Below are 27117 nucleotides of genomic sequence, written 5' to 3' on the forward strand. Positions count from 1 at the left end.
GAAACCAACCGACCAACCCAACCCCGTTGTCATACCATACGTTGACAACACCCCGCCTCCCCCAAAAACCCGGTTTCCCATCCTTAGTATTCCCATCATCCGACCGCTCTCCAATGTCGGTCCGCGTCACCACCCCTAGCTTGAATACGCTGGGTGATGACGTAAAAAGAAAAACAGGAATATCAAGATGAAAGGAAGCCGCCTATCTGCGTCAGTGTTCGTAAGCGATAGTGATCGGCCCGTCCGCTATTTATGCCCGGGTCTATAGGTGTAGTAGGCCCCTATAATAAGTAGTGTATCTCTACTCTTCGTATCCCAAAAGGTGAATGCTATACAACGAAAGACCAAGAAGAAAGATTAATAGGTGTACGTAGTAAGTAAGAATCGAAAGTTGCGTCTTCTTGTCATCTCAACACAAGGTGGTCGACGAAGGAGAAGCACCACCCGCCCTTTTACGCTGCTTGTATGGCTGCTCTGTTAACCGGCTGCTCCAGTGTTTGCTGCTGCGGTGCAGCCGTCATGTCTACAATCAGTTGGCCGAATTTCGCCACCCCCTGAATGACAGCAGGTGCGCCGTTGAAGACCATCATACCAAGGATGAAGATAAGAAGAGGAAGCTGTGACAGAGAATTAGCTAAGGGGCACACATAATGTGTAGTGGAAAGAAAAACACTTACCCAGACGAACCACAGCATCTTGTCACTGCTGCCAGTCTTGAGTCGCTCAGCATGCGCGCGCTGGAGGTCTTCTTGCTGCTCCTTGGTGATGGCGTTCTTGCGTCCGATCTGCAGAAGATGCGGGACTTGTCTGGTCTTTGAAGACTCCGCTGTAGATTCTTCTGTCTGGTCGTACAGGGCCGCACATTTGGCATCCGCCTCGTACTCGGCCGCGGCAGCCGCGGCAGATGCTTGCTTAGTGTCGACAGATTGCTGGTTGTGTGGGAAGAGCTCCTCATAAGCCGGCGGGGGCGAGTCCTTAGCCCCAAAGAGCGATGTAATCTCCCACCACTGCTTGTCGCTGTCACGAGGGCCGTGGTCACCTGCAGATCCCGGGCGAGAGCCTCCGATGTTGGGGACCAGGGATGCGAACCGCTGCATGAAGTGTGCATTGTTGAGAATGTTGTGATAGTCGTTGCGGCCGGGTAACTGTGGCATTTGTGGCATCTGGAATTGCTGCCAGTTATGTAGCACAGCTTGCCACTGTTGCAAGACCCGCCCTTGGAGGGCTGTCATCGCAGCACCTGGCGATGCCATGCCTGCGGGAACTCCAACAGGAGGCGAGGGCACAATTTCGGGAAGGCGGTGGTTGTGGGGCATGCTACGTCTTCTCATCTGCAGATAGTCCTTTGGTTCCCCTGACTGCGAGTCGAATTCTTCGGAGGAGTCTTCGTAGTCATCATCGCTGGACTCGCCGGAGCCTGAGGCATCTGTCAAGGACTCATCATGGTAAGCGGACATTTCGAGAGGTTCTCGAGATCCCCATAAAGAACTAAGAGAAGTGGCACTGTTAACCCTGCTGTGGAGAGAGCCCCGGCTACGAGACCGTGCGTTCCGCTCGACGCTTCGAAGAGCTCTAAGCACTTCTCTGGACCCCTCTGCCCTCTGGCAAAGGTCCGCGGCAGTAAGGCCTGATAAGCTTCTCATGGTTGGATCAGCGCCGAAGATCATCAGCCGGCGGACAATTGTCGCATGGTTGTTCATGGCCGCGAAGTGTAACGGTGTGAAGCCTCCCTTGTCGCGAGAGTGGATATTGGCACCTCGTGACAGCAAGCCGGCGACAAATCGGGACATGCCCAGGGAGCAGCCAAGATGCAGCATTGTCTGCCCCGTGGACGACTTCCTGATGTTGATCCTGGCCTTGTTGACACTGTCGTCCAGATCAATGAGGTCGAGGATCTTCATAAGACCAGATTCAATGCATTCGCGTTGAGCCTCGCGGAAGCTGTATCCGCCGGACACTTGGTTTCCGCCACCAGGGGAAATTCCCCAGCCGCCAGGGTTTGATCTCGAGTTGATGATGCTCTTTGCAATATCTGTAGCATCTTGAATTGTGCCCCCCAGTTTGTTGCCAAGACAGACGAGAGCGGTTCGCATCAGCTGTTCCTCGCTATCGTCGATGTAGCGGAATATGGCTTGTTTGCCACCATATGCTGGTTGCTGATCGGGCAATTGTGGGTGTCTGATGCGGACCAAGACGTTGCCTGCGACATGAGACGGGGGCAATAGGCAGACCAAAGAGCTCTCACCCCAGAAAGTGGTGGTAAGTGCTCTCTTGTCGCCAAACATCACTTCCAGGCCACCGTTTGTGAAACCACTTCCGAGGACCGTCACCTCTATGCCTCCATCCTTGGGGCCCTCGCCAGGAATAATTTTGTGGATAGTGGGACTCGGGCTACGGATCGAGTTCATCCCGACAGGTGCGTTGTTGAAGATCGCTTGAGAGAGTGGTGTCTGTTGCTGAAGCACACTCATATCGTTGCGGAGATGGCTGGGACTCGGAGCCCTGCTTGGGTGAGCTGAGGCTGGGGCCGAGTACATGGGCTGGGCCAAGGGCATGGTGTCTATGCTCATGTTTCTGCTGTTTCCTCCCGAATAAAGTTCGTTGTTGTTACTATTAGGGGTCAGAGGCCCGGTGGCAAAAGGCTGTTGCATGCCGTTCATAGGAGGGGGTTGCGGCTGGAACATGGGGCCAGTTGACATTGGGAAGTTGTTGATAGCCGGGGAGAACGGCGACGTGGCAGACGTTCCCATTGGCGCGTCGTTTTGTGCGGTATTCAATGGCGCACCTGGCGGCTGGACTGTCTCTAGGCGGGTCATGGCCAACCCTTGCGGCAGCTTGTTAGTCGAGCTAGGCTTCCTCCTTTTAGCGGCGGGCCCTGCTGGAGAGGTCGGCGACGCTTGCCGTGATAGATTACGAGGTGTCGCGGTGGCTGACGTAGTTTGAGAGTTATGGGGCTTGGGGGCCGAAGTCTGCAAAGGAGCGCCGCGCTGGAGACTCTGGAGATCAGAGGACGAGTGTGTTTGACGGAAAGGTAGGGGTGCCTCTTGGGGCATAACATCTGCCTGCGTTTCTGTAGCGCCGGAGGTATTTGTTGTGACTGAGGGGGCAGGTGTGTTTTGTGGTCATCGGTGATCATAATAGCATTGGACATCTCCTGGACAATGACGTTGTTCTGGCAGTCCTTCAGAGTAAAAATAACCTGGAAGCCCATCTTCTCCTGGTGGTGTCGGCAATAGCAAGCGATGCGCATAGGTGCATCTACCTGCATAGTCCCCGGTGGAGGGGTCATGCCAATGCCGGTATCAGTAGCGACCTGCCATTCCTTGACCTCCTGTGTGTTGAAGACGATAGCCCGGTAATTTTGGTACTTGTCCCAGAGTTCATCCTCTTCCGGCTTCTTGTTCTTCTTGCGCCCCGCCCTTTTGCGTTCTCGAGTGATGCAGCCATGGCAGATCCGGACTTCACCACCATTCTGCGGCTTGATTTCATCAGCCTCCGGGCCAGGGTTCGGGGAGGTGGGCCGGGAAGCTTTGGCAGCCTGCTCGAAGGCTTTGCATCTCTTCTTTTCATCCTGCATAGCGCTTGTGCATACAAGCATGGTGTAGAGTTCGAGCATGTCCGGCGAAGATTCAACAGGCCCTTTGTGCAGCAACTTTGCCTTCGAGATACTGTGCCTCGGCAGGTGCAAGCGCTTGATGGTCGGTGGGAGGTTGTGGAAAGTTAGCTTTATAGGAATCTGCGTCTCTACCCGCGACTTGAGGGGCGTTGGCTGGATCCTCAGCGTTGCTTTCCCCTCAAACGCCAGACCATTGTAAGCCACACCCGGAGCGGATGCCGTTAGACCGCCCGTATGAACACCCTGCGGCATTCCTGCGCCATGCCGCGCGGAAAATGGGACCTGAGCAGGCCAGCCAGAGTTCGGCCCCGGCAACCTGAATTGAAACGAATCGGCTGAGATGTTCATGTTGTTTTCAGAAACAGGAGAGTCCTTGAACATGCCAGCGGGCGAGGATTCATGGCTTGCGAACATGGGCGAGGCTTCCCTAGAGCCTACTGCTTTGGCACCACTTATGCCATTAGTGAACGCATACTGCCGTGCATGTGTTAGCGTAGCGAGGCTAGTAAGGTGAAGCGTACTGACCGACGGTGCCTTGCCATGGCCTTTTCTTTGAAGGCTCGGGCTCTTGGCTGAGACGGCTGAGTGGTCCTCCGGAGACAGAGAAACATTGCCATTTGTCGGCGGTGCGCTCGGACTGCTTGACGCACTGGCAAAGTCAAAGAAGTTGCTGTCATCAAAATGAGTGGAGGGATCGACAGACTGGTCTAACGAGTGCCCCGAGAGCAAATCAATATTGGTGTCGTGGCCATTTGTGAGCGCATCGAATGGTTTCCACTCGGCGAACGTCGCATCCTCAGTCATCATGACGTCTCCCGAGGTATGACTCGTCTTGGGCGAATTTGAATCGGCGCTCCGCCTTGATGAGCCCGAAGATGAAGAGTCGCGGTGAGACGGCGGTGAGAAATCTAGGTCTTGTTCCGGACGACCAGGGGTGGCGAAGAGGTTCTTGGTGTCACCAAGAGCGGCCGCGTCGAAAGTCTGCAAAGCGGCGGAATCACCAGCATCTAGACCGAATAGTCCGGCGTTGTCGGGGTTCAGGTCATCCGTGTCGAATATGAACTCGCCGTTGTACGCCGTGGAAGGCATTCCTAGATCAGGGTCGAACGCGCCACCGAAGACGGTGTGTCCATCGGCTGGCATGGCCTGCTAGATACCACCTCCAATGTTTGATAGTTATCGCAGCGCAGCAGTGCTTTCCCCAGGCGAGATCGCGGGAGTACGCCGAAACGTTGCTGAAGGGGTATATGTCCGCCGGCGTTCGAGAGTTGGCGCAGAGGCGGATGATTTGGCGTTGATAAACTTAAAGCGCTGGGTCCAGCAATATCGCCCTGTACCACACCTAGTACTCCTTGGTCGGTAAAATCTCGAAAGCCAAATGCGACGTGGGATGGAAGCGATCGTTGCAATGTAGGTCGGCGGTTATCTTAGTCTTGCGGCAGCATCGCGCCCGGATGGAATGCGGGTGACCGAAACAAGTATATCCCCAACACAAGAATCCTCGAGCTGCAGCGGATACTGCGAGAACAATTCTGCTTTGATCGACGGTGGTGGTTAAGCCGGGAAAATTTGGCGTAAGTGTGGTTTCGTTTCGAGGGCGAATTGTCGGGAGGCAATGATGACTGGATGTGGCCAAGAACCGGGACGCGTATATGGGCAGGCAGGCAGCCTTTCAGGGCCTCGTTGTAAAATGGGAATGGTTGAAAATTGCGCTATGCTGGTAATCGTCGTTCCGTTATCGGGTGCTTTGTCCACACAGGCCGGGTAGCAGTGGTAGTGGTAGTAGCTGTTGGTGATGGGGGGTGGTAAGAAACGATGTTGACTTCTTGTTCAATCGCAACCAGCTGGTGTGTGTCTCGTCGGGTCGGAGGGGTTTCCTTCCTGAAGGGTAGGTAAGTAGGTAGAGCAGCGCACTTCACTTTACTCGCACGCACACACAAAACAGACGCACAACAACGCGGCTGGGGGGTGGTTGTGGGCTGGGATAGTGTCGTCGGGAGGATTGCGTGGGCTAGTGCAGCTCGTCTCTACGAACGAGGGAGAGCCTTGAGGGGGGGAGGACGCCCCACCCGCAGTCCAGTGTCCAGGGCCGAAAAGTGGAGGTGGAGGTGGAACGTCTGGATTTCTAGGGATTGGCCATTGGATTCACGGCAAGACGGGCGCAAGTTGTCGAAGACCTACAGTGAAGAAGGGATGGGATTGGGTGGGATCGGATGGGATGCGGGCTAGCGGGTGCAACAAGACGGCAAAAACTATCCAGAGAGGGAGGGAGAGAAGGAGAAGAAAAAAAGCGAGCGGGCAAGGATGGGCTCGTAGGGGGCCAAATCATGGCGCATCCAGAGCTGCATCCAAGAAGGGCAGAAGTGGCATCCCCCAGTTCGCTTTCCAATCCCAATCCCGGTCCCAGTCCCAGTCCCAGTCGGTGTGATGCTGTGCTTTATCAATCGCTCAGTTGCCCTGTTGCCCTGTTGCCCTGTTGCCCTGTTGCCCTGTTGCCCTCTTGGCAGCCAGTAGGTACAGTGTATGAGCAATCTTGCACGAACAGGGTCTCTGCCAGTCCAACTTGGCCAGCGGGAGCAAACCACTGCCACTATTAGCTAACAAGTATACGAGTAGAGGTGTCCATCGGGCATTATCTCTCTCATACACCCACAGTGCATGCCCACGATAGTTCGTCGCTAAAATAGGTACATACTTACATAATACGCTCCCTCCTTGCGACGAATTGCAGTCGAGCAAGAAGCAAGAAGCAGGCGAGCGGTGGATGTATTCTGGCTACCTACATCTTTAGCTAGTAGTAGGTGCTAGGTAATGGACGGATGGCTTACGGAACCCTGTTTGGGCGTCGGGGGTAGTAGTCGGGGCCGGTCTAGCTGCACCTGGAAGCGCTGGTTTGCACAGCTACCTATGAAGCTATAATAAGCTGTCGCGTGTCTCAAACTACAAGATTGTGAGCGCCCGCCTTGCTACGACTACTACCGCCAGGCCATGCATGTTTTGTTCGCTATCACAAAAAGCCAGTCTTGTGGCGTAACTCCCGCTCTTCTTCAGCGGCGGGAGCCAAAATGGTAAAATAAGCCCACCCGGCTCTCGGAAAGCCAATGCTTCCTCGTGCAGCCGGAACGCACGCACAACCTCGAGGTTAGAGACACTTGGAGACAGTTATTAGGTTGCCACGGGGAGGGCCATGTAGAAGATTGAACTCAATTGGGGTCGTTCTGGCTGCATGATGATGCCTTTGCCCTTGCCCAGGCGGTCTCGGCCACGGCGCCTTATGTTAGATAGAGAGTATGTACAATCACCACCACGACTGAGGGGCCACAAACCCCCACGCAGCCGTTTCTGCCTTGTACGGCAGATAGAGTGGTGAAGCAGATGAATATATTACACCCGAACTCTCGTAGCCGCGTCAAAGCTTGGTTAGGAGCCGGTACTGTCTGTTACGGTGAAACAAGATCATGTGTGTGCAACGGGCGGGTATCGAAACAACTTTTTTCCATCATTAAGAGATCGTAGATGCAGGTCCAATAAGCGTGTGTCCCCTCGTTCGGCCTCCTCCTCCGAGTGTTTCTATTAGATAGCTGTAGGTCAGACGAAGAGTGGCTACACCATAGTCCACAGGGTCGTCGACTTGGCTTCGATGTAGGACCGACTACGAGTAGATTGCTGATCTCTGAGATCTTCCTCGATCCAGCCGCCGCCTCCTGCACCCTGGCTTGGAAGCTGGAACTCAAAAGTCCCCGTCACTTTAATGCTAGGATGTCCGCGCAAGTAGGTTCGAACACTGTGTGCGGTGCAGCATCCGTATCCTGAACCGATGGAGAGAGCACGCCAGCCTCTCATGTGGTCGGCTGTATGCGGCAGGCCAGGCAGTTTGAGAGCTTTAGTTGACTGCGCATTATTCTATTTTCCTCCCTCCTCTCAGGCATGCAAATGCATGCCAACCAACTGCAGCATGCGCACATAACTATACATATACGAAATTGTCTGGATGCAGATTGGGTTCCATTGGCTGTCCCTCGTACATGGAGGGTGGAGTACGTAAGACGTCGTCAAGAAACATTGCGGCGAAACCCTGCATGGCCTGCATACGGCGCAGCAGCAGCAGCAGCATAAGAAGAAGCAGAAGCGTTATCTCTACATACGCCTCCTCAAACTGAAATCCATACAGCCACTTGGCGCTAGGCTCGCCATTCCGGTTCCGCATCCTTCAATGGTACATGCTATCATGCTATCTGGTCGATATCCTGCAGAGCTGGGTTGCGACGCAGTTTCAAGGATGCCAGCCACTCACTGCCTGCCACTTCGAGGACTATTTGTAAATCATGTTGCACAGAAATCCGAAGCCAAGAGTAACGAGAATTTCAGAGTGGGTTAAGGACGACAATTGTTGCATCTCTCGCCGTCTCTCTCGCGCGCGCTCTCGCTCTCATTCTCTCTGTTGCTCCCTCTCCTTTAGTCGCCAAGCACATCCCAATGGCACAATCTGGAACACTTGCAGCTGCATGGCGAATCAGGGGCTCTTGGCTATTAATTACGCACCCTCTTCGCTTATAGGGCCCTGGCTGCATATCCAGCTAGTAGGATCTAGACCTTTGTCCAAGGGCTGTCATTGTTCGCCGAAATTATCGGCTAGATGCACAGGCTCCTCTAATCATGCTTTGGTTCCAAAAGCTTGCTTGCTGAGTGACCAAGTACAGAGTTGGGACCGCTCCCGCCAATCGCTATGATGTGATCCAGGTACGGAAGTCTGTGTATCGCCCGATTAGGTAGAACTCCAGGTCGAGAGCCGTTGCACGGGCTTAGGTAAGACAGCAATACTAACCTGCCCGTATCAGGCAATTATTGGTCGGAGCGCGTTGCATCTGTGCAGTAATAACCATCACTTATTTGACTGCATAGGAAATATCTAGAGAGCTATAAACAGACGAGAGCCAACTCCGAATCCCACGAGCTGATCTTGCGGGATAGTGCAACTTGATTCGGCGACTGATTCTAGTACTGGAAAGACAAAAGCAATGTGATAGGGGCCGTCTTGACTCAACCAGTCACCCTCGTCGAAAGGGATAAAAGTAAAAGGGGCAGACTCCTGAAATGGTCATAAAGAAAGGAAAGCAGGATAATCATCCGTTTCGACAGACGCATGTTGTCTCTGTTGACGAACAAGTCAGGGCACAGATACCTCAGTACGTCAGGCGAACGCAATTCGGAAAAGTAAGGGAGCCCAAGGCGGGGGTAAAGTCGACCTTGGATGCAGTGAAGATCATGATTGGGTGGATTGATCCATACATCAACCCATCATGCACTGCTTAGAAGGTATCATTGCTGCCAGGCCTTTGCGCGCCACAGCGGAGAACCTTGGTTGGATATACGAGATATCTAGTTTGGGGTTGGCTGCGAGTGCTCATAGACCTGAGAATGGGCAACGGTTGTACTCGGCAGTTGCGCATTGTTTGTAACCGACCGAGTCCGCTCCGCCGGTCGGGTTTGGTCGTGACCTGGTTCCGATAAGTCTTCGTCAGGGAAGCGAATGGTACGATTCGGCAAACCCGACGTTGCCACCTGTCCATTGTTATCCGCGGGGATGATACTGCCGCCAATTTGGAATAGTGGTGGTGCAGATGTTGCTGACCTTGGAATGGCAGGCGAGTTCAGTTCACTGGGGTTTCTGGCGGTGTCCTTGGCGCGGAAGGGCGGTAACAAGTTACTGACTCTCCCCCGGACACGGAAAGGAGTTTCGCTTCCTCCCTCGTCGCTGGGCGACTTCAGGCTTCGAGAGATGGTCCGAGGAAGCTGCACCCCAAACTTTCCGAGGGGGATAGTCAATCCATGGATAACCTGAAAGGCAAGTTAGCAGCATACAGGGCAGTCCCAGTGATGATGGAAACTTACGACACTGCATATCGTAACAAACCATACAACAACCTCCACTACCTCTCCTAAAGCAGCTACATCTTTTCTCTGTTGTCCATCGACCTTGAGCGTGCCGAGAAAGTGAAGTGTAATGTACAGATAGAAAATTCCCGAGACTCCCACTGGGCCAAAGAAGCCCATGAAGATAGCTTGGCGGATGTTTTCGACCTGGGGGAGGAATTTTTGCACGGCCAAGATGACCGGCGGGCGTCTAAATAGCAGGATCAGGATACCCAGAGGGATGAGTCGGTAGATCGGGATGACATCGTTGTTGAGGAACATGGACCAGGGGCAGACAGCGCCGTACCACATGAAAATGGCGACATTCAGGAGCATATCGATGGTGGGTTGAAGTGTGCTGTTGGGTACTAGTCAGGAAGGAAATGCCACACTATGCGGGTAGGTAGATCACATACTGCGACTTGTTAGCATGCAAATACAGCCCGGCATATGTAGAGCTTATCTTACCTCGTCAAGGGTTTCAAGTCGGAACCAGTCGTCCCACGTGAATGTATTCCCAGCGATAAAGCATGCAAGAACATCGTCGCTGCCAATCATGCCACACGTACCGGTGATGAACAGGGCCAGTGAAAGAGCAAATACTATAAAGCTCTCGCGATCCACCCATTTCTTCTCCTCGGCGAAGTGTAGCAGGTGTAGGAAGATCTTGCCGACCACGGCACCGTAAAGGACACTGAGCAGGATCGTATAGCCCCAGGTCTCCCCAAACCATTCCCCCATTGCTTGCCTGGCTCCTCCAGCAGCGGCATGGCTACCGCCGCCCACATACTTGATCAAGTAGAGGGCAAAGAACAGGAAGGGGTAGCCAAGCCCATCGTTGGCGCCTGATTCCGCAATGATGATCTTCTGGAGCTCTTTCGGCACATTGTTATCGGCGAATCTGCCCTTCACGATCACGTTGGATAGAACCGGGTCTGTCGGCGTGACACAGGCGGCCACGGCGAGCGCATGGAGATAGGGCAAACGGGGAACCAGAGCCCATATCAGGAGGCTGGTGACGAGCCACATCAGGGTCATGACGAGACCTAGCAAGATGCTGAGAGGCTTCCATTCCTTCTTGAGGTAACGGCTTGGGAGCTGTATACCCGCCAACACAAGCTGCACCCCGAGCACCAGCCGTGAGAAGTACAAGGTGATGTCATTGAGGTTATCTTGGCTGCCACGTGCGTAATCCAAGGGCCGGATGAGATTGGCTGCTGCCGGTGAGAAGGCAACGCCCACCAGCAGCGATATCACTAGAGCGCAACGTCAGCCGGGTAACAGTATGGTCATCGACCAGTCCGACTGCTTACATGCTTCAGATAGATAAAAGTTTTCCTTGACAAGGTAGGAGACTAGGCCGAACACACTGATAAACCCACCAAGCAAAGCGGTCTAGAAGAAACCAAGTCAGAAGGCAAGAGACAGCATGGACGAAGCATGGCGCATACAAGAATATTGAAATCTGTCAGGTCCAGACTAGGCATTATGTTGTGGAAAGAGAGCAGGAGCTCTCTACTTAGTGGCGGGTGGTACTGTCAGGTCACTCCGGAGTCGTCCTTACAGGTCCGTAGGGCAAGCAGGCAATGGTAAGCCGTTGGACATTCAGCCAATGTTATTGAATCATTTGGACGTGGCCGAAGGGGAATTATAGATGCTCTTTGAAGAGCCACTTTGAAGACTTGTTCTCTTATCAGTAGACAGAAGCGACGTTCGCCTGCTGTATCACGACGACAATGTACTGCTGCGTCTTGGTCGCAGCGCGAAGAATGTGTTTGGTTGGGCAGGGTAAGTTCGGTTCAGAAGTCGGCAGCTGGGAAACGAGACGGTTCGCTGCTCGTGTGAAACGTGAAAGGCGACGGTCATTTGATGACTCTGGCAGAGGAGGAAAATACTTTGCTTGCGGTCGGGTCTGACGGGCGGTGTTGGAGCTTTGGTTAGCGCCCACCAGGCGGATCCCGTTCCGAAGCCTGTACAACGAATCAGTCATTTGGACTGTTGATCAAGTACTTACTATTGCACCGCGCTCCATGGTTCTACTGGGTTTCTTTGCTTCATCACGCGCATCGGTCTGGCCAGTCTGTCTCTAGAGGGCCTGAGCTCAACAGAGTCAATAAATCGTGTATTCTGGACGGTCGCGGAATGTAAACAGCTGCACGCAAGTACATACATTGTCTGACCAAGCGAGTACCTACATACATAGTCCTACACGCGCTACATGTACCGACTCATCGTTCCCATGGCAAACGTCTGCCTGCCTACTTCTTGACGCAAGAGAAGTAATTGGATACCTCCGCGTACCATGGAACTACACCACCCTTTCCTCTGAATGAAGTGAGTGCCCAACATCGGGTATGATCACTTCTCCGTTGCACACATGGGCCTTCCGGCCATTCGTAGTGGAATATCCGACCTGAACCCGGGTGCCATTACACGCACGCCTAGCCATTTACCATAGCACGAGGTTGCATTATGTACACAAGTGGGGAGAGGTATAGAACGACGTGAAAGAGGTAGAGTTATACTATATGCATCCTAGACTTGACCGTTGTCTTGCTTCACTCTCGTTTCCCATACCAGCCCCAAGCAGTGTGCGTGCATCCGGTATAAGTATAGCCAATTGACTGTGTATAGTCGTACCCCGCACTGTCGCAGCATTGGGGAAGGCATCCTAACCTAACACTGCAGCATCCCTGTGTAACTGTAACTTGACTTCTTCATCAGCGCAGCGCGTTACATACAGCATGCGGCTGAACTGCGTCTTATCCGGCATTTTCAGCCTCACGGTGGGAAACAGAGTCGAATCTTGTTTTCTTTCTGTTTTCCAAACATAATTGTTTGCTCTTTGGGCAGCACAACGCGGGAAGCCATGGACCCGAATATGTCTTGTGGTCCGATAACGGCAATAGGAGATATCGCGAGTGTTTCGTACGATCCCCCAACATGTGCTTGAAACAGTACTTTCATATGCCCATGCTGACTGGACTGGACCTCCAAGCTGCGAGCGATGCCGAAGAAGAAAAGTAAACTAGCATTCTCTCCCTTCAGACTTCCATAGCCAATACGACACTGACACGGTTTCTCAGATCAAATGCAATCGTCAGCATCCTTGCTCAGGCTGCGCAAAGGCCGGCACGCAATGCGTCATCTCGGGCTCTGGAGAGAAGCAGAGGTCTGTCGGGTGCCTCGTCCGTCCTGGCATGTGGTACTTGCTTACACAGTATGCAGGCCGGTCCCCAAGAGCTACGTGCAGGCTTTAGAACGACATGTTGCCTCCCTGGAACTGTTCATCCAACAGCTGGCCAAAGCGGACAGCGATAAGAGAGAACACATGCTCTCGGGGTATACCAAGAAGCAAGAGAGTCAGATGGATACAGCTTCGCCTGCCTCGCCGGCTGCTGATGAAACCGACGTCGTCTTAGCCAGGGCACGAGCTGGCCAGTTGAAGAAGACTTGCTCCGGAAGTGCCTCTTCACAATACTTTGGTTCGACTGGACTTTTCCATACATATCCGGGGACTATAGAGCCACTCCCAGATGCCCAGCTCCCAACCTGCCACGAAATAGTGACTACTTCCTCCCCCGGTGAGCCAACGGGCCTGCACTTCTCTCCCCACGATGAGACGTGTCAGAGTTTGATGTCTACCTTCTTCAAGGAACAATATCCTTACCACATGTGTGTCTACCGAGAGTTCTTCCTGCGCGACTATGACACTGGAGCAGGCCGTTACTACTCAGAGGTGCTACTGTTTGCGATGTGTGCCATAGGCGCACTGGCAACAGGCGACCCATCAATGTCATCCGTGTCGGAAGCCTTCTCTAACCAGGCGGAGACCATGGTATACGCATCCCTAGACAAACCGGACTTGACACTACTCCAGGCTTTGATCTTACTGAGTTATCACGCCATTGGCCATGGGAAAGCCTCCAAGGGCTGGTTATTCCTGGGCATTGCACTTCGAATCACACATGAAATGGGCTGTAGGTAATTTCTCAAGTCATATGGTGCCCGCTCAACCTATCACGGCATTTGTCAGAGCATCCCGAGCGTGCTCAGGCTTTACCTGGGAGTATTCAGGGGATGCAGAACTCCGGGGACCCGAAACCAAACCCTTCATAATCCCCTAAGTCACTGCCCCTTATATGTCTACCTTCCCTGAAAGTGGGATTTACTGATATGTTCTATCGAAGTGCATCTTGACCCAAACAACTGGTCTTCTGATGAGCCACCAGAAGAGAAAATCGACCGGGAGATCCTTCGTCGTGTGTACTGGGCAGCCTTTAATTCGGATAAACAGATCAGCATGTACTTCGGTCGGCCTCCTGCTCTGTACCCCCATGAGTCCGATGTGCGCAACACCATACGAATACCCTATCCCGATGACTGGCAGGGGCTTCTGGACACCTACATCGCCAAGGATATATCGGCAACTGCGTATGAAGACGGAATTGCCCTCTCTGGGAGCTTCATCTATCGGGTAGAGCTTTACAAGATCGTCCACACAATGATCACGGATCTATTCGAGAACCGCAGGCACAATGCCGACAGTGCAGTACTCGCCGCGACAGCTCAGCGAATTCACGTGCAACTCCACAAGTGGCTCGCTACCCTCCCAAGCAAGCTATACTGGAATCAATGGAGCAACGGGCCGGTTCAGCCGTTCGTTCTTCATCTACAGTAGGTGGGCACACAATGACAAATGCTTCAGCAGAGCGACTGACAATATTCCTCCTTAGCATGGTCTTCCACACGGCGATGATCATTCTCCACCGGCCACCCAGGCATCTTTACGGTAGGCCGGGTATGAGTGAAAGCGAGGACGTCGAAATTTGCTACGAGTCGCTGCAAGCCATCACACGATTGCTTCGCAGTTACTCGCGCTACTACAAATACCCGGCCTTGCCTCTGGATTTCGTCCATACTCTGTCCGTTGCCGCCGGCACGGTGCTGATGCGCAAATCCCTGGAAGACATAGCCGCGGACGACTCTAGCATCGTGAAATCGATGGAGACTATATTGGATGCAATGGACGCGATCAAGCACACTTGGCCCTGTATAGTTGAAGTAAAGGCAAGTGTCGTCCAGGCCATGGGGATTTCAGGGGCAGACGATCAAAGATCAGCACAGAATCCCCTTCTGGACTTTGGTTTCCTTGCGGGTTTCGGATCTGGAAATGCCACAGGCCTGGACGGCCTTGACCTGCAGATCTCTGATGCCGACTTGGGAATCCTTCTCACGGATGACTTCTTGATGGATCCCGTCTATGGGCCGACCCTGGGCACCGGAGGCTCTGCTTAGACAATGCACAAATATCGTTTCGGTACATCGGTTACATCACCCAGAATGACGCATCCCTATCCTCACAGTTGCCGATCTCTTATTGGCGTCTAATATTAGAGCAACGATGAACCAAAAATACCAACTGCCTACTTACTTTGCTTACCCCACCCAGTTTATTTGGTTGAGCATGGGCACCACCTGAAATGTACCATGCAGATGTAGACCACGCAGCCATTGTACGATGACCTCTCGTCAGACCTGGCTGTTGCGCATGTATTGCAGGTTGGCTGGACAATTGGACACGTTGGAGCGCGCTTTGATTAAGATAGTCAAGATGTATTGGCTATGTCGTGGTCCTTGCAGTCCAATAGTAGCATATGTCCAGGGGCATGTGCCATGACCGTCCCCTTTATGTTCGCTCTCATCACGGCCTCTTGCGGCGTCACCCCACAAGCCCAGAAGACCGGGACCTCGTCCTCCGCCGAGCCGCCCTGCCAGGCCTGCAGCTCGCCCAGGGGTCTCCCGTCGGCGGTGACGGGCGCCTCGCCCCACTCAGGGGCGTCAATGTCCAGTATCCCCAGACTGTGTACCGCCTCCCAGCCCCACGCGATGGGCTCGCCATGGGTCGCGCTGTAGCCCCGCGTTACGCGCCGAACCTGTTCCACGTCGCGCGACTTGTACGGCCGCATCGAGACGACGTACGTGCTGCCCGTGAACACGCCCGCGGGGCACAGCGGCAGCCGCGTCCGGTACATGGGCACATTGCGGCCCAGGACCGTGTGCCGCGGCGCGAGGCCCGCGAGGCTGAGCGCGCTCTCGAAGCTGTAGGAGCACCCGATCAGGAACGCCACGTGGTCGTCGTCGTCCCACTCGCTCTCGATATCCAAGACCCCGGCCCGGACGAGCTCCGCGTCGCGGTACACCATGTACCGCGGTATGTCGTGACGCAGGTCGACGCAGCGCCCCTCGGATAGAACGTCCGCACCGCCGGCCAAATACGACAGGAAGGAGTCATACTTCCCCGGGGCAGCGGACTCGGCGATCAGTGGACACGGCACCGGGTTCCGGGCACACAGGAGACGGAAGTCGGCTGCGTAGCGCGACGGCAGCACGATGAGGTTCGCTTGCACGTAGCCCGGGGCCAGACCGGACGTTGGCGACGTCAAGGTCTTGGCCCGGGAGGCTTTGCGGACTTTTAGGCCAGAAGAGAGGATCGGGGCTATGGGTGAGCCGGGCTCCTGTTCTTTGGACGACGATGTGTTGGACGATGAAGTTGCAACCAGTACTGCCGTTGCCATGACGGCGAGAGTCTGTACCAATGAAATGACCCTGTAGTGAAGAGTAAAGTGTCCCAATGTGTTCCATTTGCAATGTTGAGGCCAACATCACTGTCTGCTATTTATGGAGCTTCAGAGGATGGTGGCTTTAAAGGTGACTGGCTGGAGCTGGAGTAGGGGGCCGAGTGATAGGCGGACTTCCGCCTCCGCAAGCCTCCATCCCCTCAAGTGCTCCCTCTCCAGATAAAACACTTGTCCTACGTACATGCCCAGGCCGATCCCTACTTACTGCAGACAGACAGACAGCCAGCGACAATGCCTGGGATGGACCGATCTATCGGATCTCGCTATCGCTTGCTTACGTACACCATGGCCTTTTGTACGGGTACTAGCCGAGCCATATCTGCGGAAAGTACGGAGTAGTTCCGTCGGTCTCCGTTTTTGTGGATGAGGATGGGGGAGTTTAGTGTCCAAGCCACCGGGCTGGCGATGCATACCTACATACAAATACTCGAAGTGCAACTGCTGTTTCGAACCCCTTGAAGAAGGGGAGAAAGGGAGAAGGGGGCGCGTCGGCGATTGGCTCTTACTATGCGGCTTGGCTACTGCCAATGGAAATCGAGTCTAGATCTCGCTACCACCTCTGCTGGATTGCCTGCGGTACTCGCTTTGGTGCGTCCCAACAGCCCGTTCTGGAGCGACCTGGGCGCAGCTGGTAGAACTGGATCCCCCTCACGCGAGAATGGAGGGGCAAGGGCAAGCCCCCCCCGATTAGCGTGCCTACTAGCCGCGTCGCTGGAGCAAAGCAAGCGACGATGCCCAGCGTGTTGCCAACTTCTTCCCTTTGCGTCTAGGAATCAGCTCGGGTTTTGAAGCCCTTCGGCGTTTGAAAACTAGTAGCGCTACTGGAACACAACACACAATGCAGCAAAAAGGATACGATGTGCCGGATTTACAAACAGGATCTTTGCCCCCGAAAGGAATACCGGTAAGTAGGTAGGTAGGTAGGTATGCGGTCGATATATGGGGTTGCACAACAACCCGGCCGCGAGCGAGTCAATAAGGCCCTCGCTTCGGTGCGGACAGAGCTCAAGTGAAACACAGCAAAGTAGCAATAAGCACTTTATGTCCGACTGCATCCAGGACTGGGTGCGTCCAGCTTGTTAGGTAGTAGTAGTATAGGTCCTGACTTCGGTCGCGAAACAGCCCCAATGCCGTATTGTTGCATTATCACGAACTCTAAAGTAGCATAAAGTGACAAATCCGTGGAAGTCATGAACTATGATGTAGGAGGGGTCTTGAGCAGCCCTGAAATCCATCGTGATACAAGCCCAGACACCCGGGACCAATCGGTACTCGCGTGCGATATACTCTGGATCTTGGGACAAATGCCGTACGGCATACCGTCCAATATGTGTCAGATACCACGATCAGAGTCGTGGCTCAGGCAGACGCCAAGATGCACACACCAAACGGTGAGAAAAATATAACAAAAATGCAATAGACAACATGCATGTCATGATGCCATATCAGCGATCGCGCGAGGTCCCAAGATGACTACAAAAAGAAAAGAAAAGAAACAAACCTACTACACGGCGCCATGAGGGAGCGGGAGCATACAACCGTGTCGCACCCGAGGCAAAGAAATCACTACCCATTAGCAGCAATTGCCAGCAAAACGTCGTATTAAGCGACGACTTCTTATTGGCTATTGGCATTGTACGGCTGGCATGGCGACTCTGTCTTCGGGAACGCGCCGTGCCCCCTTTTTGTATTGTGGCCATTGATGGATTGGGCGACACTACTCGAGAGGGCTAAAATCTCGAAGTCTCGTGGACATTCTAGTCAGGCTGCCCCGGGTGGGTACGCTGACGAGTCACGCCGCATGGAGAGAAGCAGCTCCAGGGCAAAGGAATCATCGTACAGAACATCTTACATGTACTCGACCTGTGCTGTCCTTCTAGAAAAGATCTTTCAGGGTACGGGCCCCAAACTCACTCTCCGCCTGGGTGGGCGGGCTGTGGCAGCGGTTGCCGTAGTATCCGCATGAGAAGATCCAACTTGGTCACCATCGTCGCGTCGTCCCAATTGGATTGACTAGAGAGAGGGAGAAACGGGGGCCATGCTTTTTCTTTGAACGGCCTTGGTAGCTGGTTCATGCCTGAAAAAGAAAAACTTGGAATATGGGGGAGAGAAGACGCAAGATGCGTCGACTGAAGAAAAAGGATGAACTGCCAGGAAGTTTGTCAGGGTCGATATCGGTCGGGTCCATCCCGGCACGGCGTTGTGTGATTGATGGGGCTCAGGGATCGGGGACCACGTTGGAAACAACATTGGGTGCATAAGACGACGATAAAGAATAAATAAACTCCAGTGTCATCCTGCGTCTACAAATTGAGAGAGCGTTGTCACCGTTGCATCCAGGGGGTCTTTGGGCAGTAACCGAAGCGCAGAGAGCCCTGTAAAAGTGCCCAGTGCCGAGAAGCACTGAGGGCTGGCGGGCAATGGCAGCTGAGCTTAACTGCAAAATTTTGAGCCCGTCGCGCGCGCTGCTATCATTCGTGACTGCGGCCGTTTGCAGACAGCCTAGCGAGGACAGCTTTCAGGACGACCCAGCTTGCATCGGTCGGTAATTCACCAATGGCCACGTTGATCCTCCATGGAGCAAATGAAGAAGTGCATGCAGTACAAGCCTTGAGAGTTCCTAGCGAGACGCCGCATCCCGCTCCCAGAGATCTCCTTGGGTTAGGTTGTTGGGCTCATCAGGGACAAAGTGTCCCGTCCGAGAAAGAGGCAACAAAAAAAAAGAGACTAAAAAAAAAAGAACTTCCCGAGCCTTGGAGCCGATGCAAGATTGGCTGGTACCTATCGTGATCGGGTGCTGTGCTAAAACCGAACGTTTATTGGTGCCGCGTTCCGCCCAATTCCTGCCAGCATATAAACTGGCGGCGTTCAGACACGGACCTGTTGGGAATATCAATAGAATGGGGTGATAATGCCTGGCTGGCCCCGTGGTAGCAGGTAGCGCAGCAAATCCAAGGCATTTCCGGATCGCATGGCAGGCTAGTGGCTGACCCCTAGCGACCAGAATAGGTCCTGCAAGGACGGTCAGGCATGCCCAGACCCCAGAATGGATGTCAAGCAAAGCAAGCAAGGCCGATGGGAAAAGCAAAGCAGGTACTGTACTCGGAGGGGAGGCGAGGGAGTGAGTGTCAACTGTCGACTTTGCCGGCGCAGTTGCGCGAAGAGAATCGCGGTGAAAGAACAACAGCACCAGGTCGAACGACGAGAGAAGGGCGTCTGCATGAGGCTAGGCATTCTCCGAAGCCAAGTCAGGATGAATAGGAGGCTCGATGACATCGACATGAATCCAGATCTGTGGCCGGATGCAGCTACATTCGATGTAGCTCGATACATGCCATCCTATCTACATCTACATCGTACATGGTACATGCAATTACACAGGTGTGGTTTAGTGGATGGGGAAAGGATTAGCGACGGGCCTGATCGCGAGTAACCCCAAACCCAAGGTGTAAGCGGGTAACGCAAGCAAGTAAGTAGTAGTACCTGGCAGCAGGTCGGTAGTAGAGGCACGAGGCTGTTCTTGTTTTCCGCATCTGCTCCAACCCTCGCCCCCGGCCTGCAATTACCATTCTGCTTTGAATGCGGATTTGCGATCTTGTTTTTTTTTTTTTTTTTTTTTTAGCTGCCCTGGTGGTAGTAGTAGTACGGTTAGTAGTAGTAGGTAGCCCGCGTGCCTACCCGTCCAGCCAACCGTCCCTCAGTCTTCGCCCGCACATGTAGGTACTTTATGCATGCATTGTCTTTCCAGCCCGCACACGACTCAGTTTCCGTCCTGACCAGAGAATAAGTGGCCCTTCCGTGTAACGTACAGCCTGTAGCACTGATTTCTTTTCCGGGGGCTGCCTGCCAAAGAAGGATCAGAAGCCTGGCTACGTCATTCGGAAACGAACCTGAACCACGAAACGACCACAACACACACGCTGCACACTGCACACACACACACACACACTCGCACTCAACTACCACCACTCTTCCATTCGCTTTCCACGTTGACGCAACCAGACTCTCTTACGCCGCCATCCCCCTACCAACCAACAAAGGGCCTATTTTTCGCAGCCGCTCACGATCTACTCATTCAAAAATCCTTCCTCGGCTCTTGCCATTCGACGTCACCGCCAGATCCTGGCCATGATTACGGCATAGGCACACGACGGACTCCTCGAATTAGAAGAAAAAAACTCTAAAAAAACTCCTATCTTACTAATAGCGAATGCGGCATCCCTATCGCCATCCTCGAAGTGCATGGGCGCGCTTCTACTTGAGGAATGCCAATGCCAACCTCTAACTTGACCCAACAGCCTAATGATGCGCTCGATGCCGGTCACGACAATACTGTAAATAGCGACGTCTCGCTAAAAAATGTGGAACTCGAGGACGAGCCGCCAGCTACCCAGAGTTCGAATTTAGCAGCTGGGCATGGTCTTCTCCAGGAACTCGCCATGTTAAGTCCGCGCAGGAAGTCATTAACGACGACAGACGGTTCCGATTGCACCGCGGATTCTGAAAGGGCGAGCGACGGGGCTGGCTTGCATTTGCGTGGCGGTGGACAACAGGAAAGAGAAGGTCAGGAGACACCAGAGTCGAGAGCCGACACGGATGATATGCTGCGCGACAATAGCTCGCCAGCAGAAGCGCTCCCATCTCTGGAGGAAGGGAAGAAGAAAAAGGGAAAGGAGGTCAGTATTGCTACTGGTTCTCCCGAAGTAATAGACTCTCAGTCTATCATTAATCAGTATCGCGAACGTCTTGCACGGGACTTGGAGCGGCGCGAGCTGCTGGCTCGGAGTCCCCATCTCGCCGGCTTGGAGACGAAACGTCCCTCGCCGATACGTCAGGAGATGTCCACTTCCCCGACGCCAGGATCTACTTCCAGCTCGGATCTGCCAACAGCATCCACCGAGTCGAATACGACCGTTCGGGGTGGCATGACCCCTTCCTTCACACCTGGACTGGCAGCTCGAACGCCATCTTATCCGTTTCCCAGGATGACAACGCCCAACTATTTTCCGTCGGCACTGCATCGAGCCTTCAGTAACCAGTCCAGCATCATCAATGCGGCAGGGGATCAGTTCGACAACTTTGCGATGCGTGACCAACTGCGGTCTGATCCGTCAACGCCTGCCTCAGCTATGACCTTTCAACCATACGGGGCAACTCCGATCCAACAAGATAACTTCGACTTTCCGACGCCGAATCTGTACGATCTTGCTCTAATGCTTACGGCGGAGCCTGGCATGGACGCCTGGTGGAGTTCTGTTGTTCAAATCATGAAAGAGCACTTCAAGGCCGAGAGGATGACTCTATCCATCCCAGCCGATTCAACAGACTTGGAGAATGTGCCTTGGGGCCAGAAGGCGACATACAACAACCTCGAAGGAGATGGGTACAGCATGGGCTATATGGGCCGAGGCAGCAACAGCATGGTGCCAAGCAGCAGGGACGACGTGTCCGAACTGGCCTCACTTGCCGACTTCCATCCGCGAGGGGAGAGGCAGACACGCCCAGCGATGTTGAGTCGGCATTCCTTTACTTCCTTTGAAGATAAACGAGATACCCGTCAAGGCCAGCCTTCTGGAAGCGCAGGCCAGACACCTTCAAGGCCGACGGCATTGCCCCGCAGTAAAAGTTATTACCCTACCCCTAAACGGGCTTCTCCGACCTCCCCTCGGCCTCAACTCAACAAAGAAGCACTCGAGGAGCATGATGCTGTAGAGGAGCAGCAGCCGACATCCCTTCCGGTTTGGGAGGCACCTCTTGCGATCCGTCCAGAGGTTAAGGGGCGCGTGTTGCCAGTCCTGCTAGGGCTTGATTTGGAAGCCGATCCTCTGATTGATCATAACGGCATCCAGAGGGTAATCGAGAGGGGCAAGGTGATCGCTCTTACCCGCAATTACCCGTATCTTGACGCATTTACGGAGGAATCAACACAAGAGAAGAAGGCCCCCGTGGTCGAAGAAAAGAAGAAGCCCAAAAAGCCAACAAGAGCTACCTCTGCCAGCAAATTGTCTTCTCTTCTTGGTAACGCTGCTAACCCAAGGGTGGGAAGTCGGGTTGGGAAAACGGCGACACGAGAAAAGTCCAAGATTTCTAATGTCATGTCGGTCCTAGACATTGATGACGAGGAGCGGCGACCACCAACCCCAAAGTATGAAGAATACGAACAGACTCCCCCGTCTCCTTGGTCGCAGTCGCCTGCCCCCTCGCCAGCCGTTCGTGCCGATCCGACCGAAAACCCCTTCTTCACCGACGCTACGGTAGATGAAGAGTCTTTCAACCCTGGCCCAAGCCCCCATGACTATACAAATATGCAAGCTCCCGAAACAATAGGCGTCGATAACGCCTGGACCGTTCTTCATATCCCCCTAAAGCATATACTTCTCTCTAAGCCGGCCCCGCAAACATTTAGGCTAGACCCTGCTGCCTTGGAGCAAAAAGGGGGGGCTTCGCAACCGCTACGATCCCAGTGCTGAAGGCAATGCCTTCGCTGAACGACCTTCTTCGGCAGACTCACGAAAGAAGGACCAACAAAGTCCGATCGCGATCCTGTCAATCTTGACTCCCGTGATACCGTACCCATCCAACCTCCGCTACTCCCTGGAACAACTTGCTCCTCACTTGGCCACATCGTTCTCTCTTAGTCGCCATTACTCCAACCTTGAGACCGAACTTGCAGGTGTTCACCGCAAGAGACCGACTACTTCTGGATTTGGGGCTCTTGGACCAGATGGGCGACCAATTGCAGATCCTTTGCTCTTTGCGCACATGCCATGGCCCCCTTCTGAGGATCCTTCCCAGCGGTCGATTACGGGAAGTATGACGAGTCCTAGCGATTCAGGCCCATCTCGCAGTGCCGCTGGTTCTCCTGGTGGTACACCTAATTGGGACCCTACGTCTTTCGGCCTCGTTGTCGAGAGGCGCACCACTGGCACGAGTCCAGGGAACTGTGCTGGAGACGGCTATTTTGCATCTGCGCCGAAATCCACTGCACCGGCAGAGAGTGGCCGATCTAATAAAGGCTCCAAAGAGCTTTCTTTAGCAGTGCAGAGTCGTTCAAGTAGCTGGAGAAGCATGCAACCAGAAACGCCTTCTATAGAGGGTGATGCAGGTGGCCAGGGTATGGGTCGTGCCGAAGATACGTTACAGAACGTGCTGAAGAAGAAAGCTGCGTCGTCAAACGAGGCGACAAGGCAGGATTCCCGTGGGGTTCAAAAAGACAACGATGAGTTGGCCAAGCAGCTCGCGGCGCAGAGTTTGTCAGATCAGACTGCGCACAAACACACGAGGCTTCATTCCTACGGGGCTGAGTTCTCCTCCACTTTCCAGTCCCTGCCTTCAGGGGCTATGGTTCAGACCCCTTCGGTAGCGACACCATCGGCACCATCGCTGCAACGTCAAAACACCATCACGACTGCACAAGTCAGTATGCTTCCGCCGACCGACAGACTGAAGGGGCTTATGCTGGACTCTCTTCCTGCACACGTATTTGTTGCAATGCCTGTCAATGGTGAAATCATGTGGGTAAACAGCAAATATCTTACATATCGTGGGCAAACCATCGCGGATCTCGTTATGGACCCATGGGGCAGTCTTCATCCTGAAGACCGCGATATGTACTTGCAACAGTGGACCACCGCTTTACGTACCGGTGACCCATTCGCCCATGTTGTCCGGATCCGCCGTTTTGATGGTGTTTACCGATGGCACCAAGCTCGTGCCGTTGCTTCAAAAGATAAGAGAGGTTTGATTATTCAGTATATCGGCTCCTATATGGATATCCATGACCAGAAGGTTGCGGAACTCAGAGCCGCTCGCCAGGAGGAAGTCGAAGCCTCGGAGGCCAAGCATCGGTTGTTGGCCAACCTGATACCTCAGATAATTTTCACCGCTACCGAGGAGGATGGCATCACATTTGCCAATCAGCAGTGGCTGTCCTACACCGGTCAAGCCTTTGACGACGCCATGGGAGTGGGTTTTATGGACTATGTCCACCCCGACGACTTGGCCAAATGTAGGATACCAACCGAAAAGTTCTCATCTACCCCCACCAAACAGGCTGGACCGGGAACCTTGTCTCGTAATACGAGTTCAAGCAGCAGTTCCACGTACGACTTACCTGCAGGCCGACTCGGGGAGCTTGCAAAGAAGCAGGGCATCGTGAAGGTAGCAACCGATAGTACTGGTCGGCTTTCTTACACCGCCGAACTGCGGTTAAGGTCCAAGTCGGGAGAATACCGGTGGCATCTGATCAGATGCGTAGAGATTGATACCATCGACTTTGGCACTGGCGAGAGCTCATATTTCGGATCGGCAACCGATATCAATGACCATAAGCTTCTCGAAGAGAAGCTGAAGGAGGCGATGGAGTCAAAGAGCAGATTCCTCAGCAACATGTCCCATGAGATACGCACACCCCTGATCGGTATCTCTGGTATGGTCAGTTTCCTCCAAGATACGGTGCTCAACGAAGAGCAACGAGACTATACCAATACGATTCAGACGAGCGCAAACAGTTTGCTCATGATCATCAACGACATCCTCGATCTTTCCAAGGTGGACGCGGGTATGATGAAGCTTAACTTTGAGTGGTTCCACACGCGATCACTGATTGAAGATGTCAATGAATTGGTCTCGACAATGGCAATTGCAAAGAGACTGGAACTGAATTATGTGGTCGAGGAGGACGTCCCGTTCTGGGTCAAGGGCGACAAGGTCCGCATCCGCCAGGTGCTCCTCAACGTCATCGGAAATGCAATAAAATTCACCGCTCAAGGGGAGGTCTTCAGTCGCTGCAAGGTTCTTGTCAACCCCGAGCCAGAGTTGGGCGACGCGGAGATCGTGCTTGAGTTCTCCATCATCGATACGGGCCGTGGATTTACCAAGGAGGAGGCGGAGCTCATCTTCAAGCCCTTTAGCCAAATCGACGGCAGCAGCACTCGCCAGCATGGCGGCAGTGGGCTTGGCCTCGTCATTTCCAGACAGCTCGTTGAACTTCACGGGGGCAAGATGGACGGCACCGCCGAGCCTGGTAAAGGTTCCACCTTCACCTTCTCGGCGCGCTTTGGTCTACCTACCGATACAGACCATCCAGATGTCGTCGTTACACCGCCGACAGAGACAACCTCGCCGCCATCCGAAGATAGTAGCACGCGGACGGCGCGGCCGCAGGCGCTTGACAAGGTAGCCGCTGGTTCTCAGGCAACTTCTAGTCCTGGTTCCGAGGTTGCTGTGAGGTCTCCCACACTTGACTCGTCGGCGAGCTCGGACCCCTCGGTCAAATCGGTGCCCTCTCAGGCAACTGCCAGGTCGTCGGTATCATCGATCAACGTGGGACTAACGCATTTTAGCGAGGCTGCCAAAGCAAGCGGACAAGACCTGTCGCAGATGAAGTTGGAGATGCCCTCGGGGCGGCTGTCCCCAAGCGGCTCACCGACGCCTGGCATTACCAATCTTGGTGGTCCCATAGACCAGTTCCGACCACCAATGTACTCCATCCTCATTGTCTGCCCACAAACCTACAGCCGAGAAGCAACGGCCAAACACATCGAGATGACTCTTCCCAAGGACATCCCGCACCAAATTACAGCCTTGGCTACTGTCGAAGAGGCGCAGAAACTGATTAGCGGCGAAGAGGCGGTGATCTTTACCCATATTGTTCTCAACCTTGGCTCTCCGGAGGAAATCATCTCCTTCATCGGCAAGATAATGGCAACTGCCGCCGAAACGACGTCTATCCTAGTATTGACCGATTCGATGCAGCGCCAGTCGGTGCTGAAGCTCATTTCTGACAGTGGCCACCAGAAGCTTGTGGCGGATCACAAGGTCTCGTTCGTCTATAAGCCTGTCAAGCCCTCCCGGTTCGCTGCAGTGTTCGATCCCGCGAAATCGCGCGATCTCAGTATTGACAGAAACCGGTCAAGCGCCCTCCAAATGGTCGAGACCCAGAAGCAGAATCTTCTCGACGTTGAGAAGCGCATTGGCAACAAAGGGTACAAAGTCCTTCTTGTCGAGGATAACCCTGTGAACCAAAAGGTGCTCGTCAGGTATTTGAAGAAGGTTGGCATCGTGGCAGAGATAGCTGCCGACGGTGTCGAGTGTACGGAAGCCGTTTTCTCCAAACCTCCCGGCTTCTACTCGCTTATTCTGGTAAGTCACCCCATATCAAACCAGGTACATAATCTTTGAAGCCGGCCTCTTGCTAACAGTATGCCTATGTAGTGTGACCTGCACATGCCGCGGAAAGATGGCTATCAAGCCTGCCGCGAGATCCGCGAGTGGGAGAAGGAGGGGAAACACACCAAACTCCCCATCATCGCTTTATCGGCAAACGTCATGTCGGACGTCCAGGAGAAATGCGTGGCGGCCGGCTTTAGCGACTATGTCACAAAGCCTGTCGACTTTGGCGACTTGAGCAATGCCATGTCCAAATATTTTTAAAATACTGATACCCTCTTCTTCGATTCCATTTTTCTCCCTTCTTTCTTTTCGGGTTAGTACTTTCGCTACTGCTTCTGCTTCCACTGCATCAAACCAAGCCAGGCCGGCATCGAGCATTGCTGCATCTTCATGGCGTTTTCTGTCCACAAAATGTGCCTCTGAAAAAAAAAAAAAAAAAAAAAAGGAGAGGCTTCTGCCTTTACGCATGAAGCATTGGTCTTATTATAGAGGCTCGGCCGGACTTTGATGCGAAATGTCCACAAAGGAGTCAGGGGTGGTTCTCACGGTCATAGATGGCGTGTCTATATGTATGATTCTACAACAGATTCTTCTAGGGAAGGGCAAGGGAGTCTTTTAGACACGGGACAATTTAGCAGGTCCTTCCAGGGGCTAAAAGGCTAGGCTGGGTCAGGACAGGTATATTGGTTGGTCTACTGGAAGGGTGGACTGTGCCCTTGGATTTGTTATTTTCATGATGGGAGGGATCATTGGCATTGCGTCTGTCTACCCGGG

At 53.6% G+C, this 27117-nt stretch overlaps 5 protein-coding genes across 5 annotated transcripts; 2 read left to right on the top strand and 3 right to left on the bottom strand.

Moving 5' to 3' along the window:
- Window positions 1–452: 452 nt before the first annotated feature.
- On the bottom strand, window positions 453–4759 carry PG986_009195 (uncharacterized protein; the record flags this gene model as incomplete). Its single annotated transcript, XM_066845417.1, has 3 exons — window positions 453–617; window positions 678–2994; window positions 3057–4759. 3 exons carry the CDS (start codon window positions 4757–4759, stop codon window positions 453–455), a joined length of 4185 nt encoding a protein of 1394 aa, XP_066697815.1.
- Window positions 4760–8995: 4236 nt separating this feature from the next.
- On the bottom strand, window positions 8996–11016 carry PG986_009196 (Sodium/hydrogen exchanger family-domain-containing protein; the record flags this gene model as incomplete). Its single annotated transcript, XM_066845418.1, has 5 exons — window positions 8996–9454; window positions 9509–9897; window positions 10099–10785; window positions 10843–10924; window positions 10981–11016. 5 exons carry the CDS (start codon window positions 11014–11016, stop codon window positions 8996–8998), a joined length of 1653 nt encoding a protein of 550 aa, XP_066697816.1.
- A 1456-nt stretch (window positions 11017–12472) lies between these two features.
- PG986_009197 (fungal-specific transcription factor domain-containing protein) lies at window positions 12473–14827 on the top strand (the record flags this gene model as incomplete). Its single annotated transcript, XM_066845419.1, has 5 exons — window positions 12473–12552; window positions 12616–12717; window positions 12758–13509; window positions 13720–14206; window positions 14266–14827. The coding sequence occupies 5 exons, from the start codon at window positions 12473–12475 to the stop codon at window positions 14825–14827; spliced, it is 1983 nt and encodes a 660-aa protein (XP_066697817.1).
- A 311-nt stretch (window positions 14828–15138) lies between these two features.
- Window positions 15139–16107, bottom strand: PG986_009198 (uncharacterized protein; the record flags this gene model as incomplete). Its single annotated transcript, XM_066845420.1, has 1 exon — window positions 15139–16107. One exon carries the CDS (start codon window positions 16105–16107, stop codon window positions 15139–15141), a length of 969 nt encoding a protein of 322 aa, XP_066697818.1.
- A 4328-nt stretch (window positions 16108–20435) lies between these two features.
- On the top strand, window positions 20436–26604 carry PG986_009199 (hsp90-like protein; the record flags this gene model as incomplete). The annotated part of the gene is made up of 3 exons (XM_066845421.1): window positions 20436–22517; window positions 22582–26313; window positions 26386–26604. The coding sequence occupies 3 exons, from the start codon at window positions 20436–20438 to the stop codon at window positions 26602–26604; spliced, it is 6033 nt and encodes a 2010-aa protein (XP_066697819.1).
- Between the last annotated feature and the right edge of the window lie 513 nt (window positions 26605–27117).

This window comes from Apiospora aurea (assembly GCF_038362705.1).
Source record: "Apiospora aurea strain CBS 24483 chromosome Unknown utg000006l_segment0_segment0, whole genome shotgun sequence".
In the NCBI taxonomy this organism is placed as follows: Eukaryota; Fungi; Ascomycota; class Sordariomycetes; order Amphisphaeriales; family Apiosporaceae; genus Apiospora; species Apiospora aurea.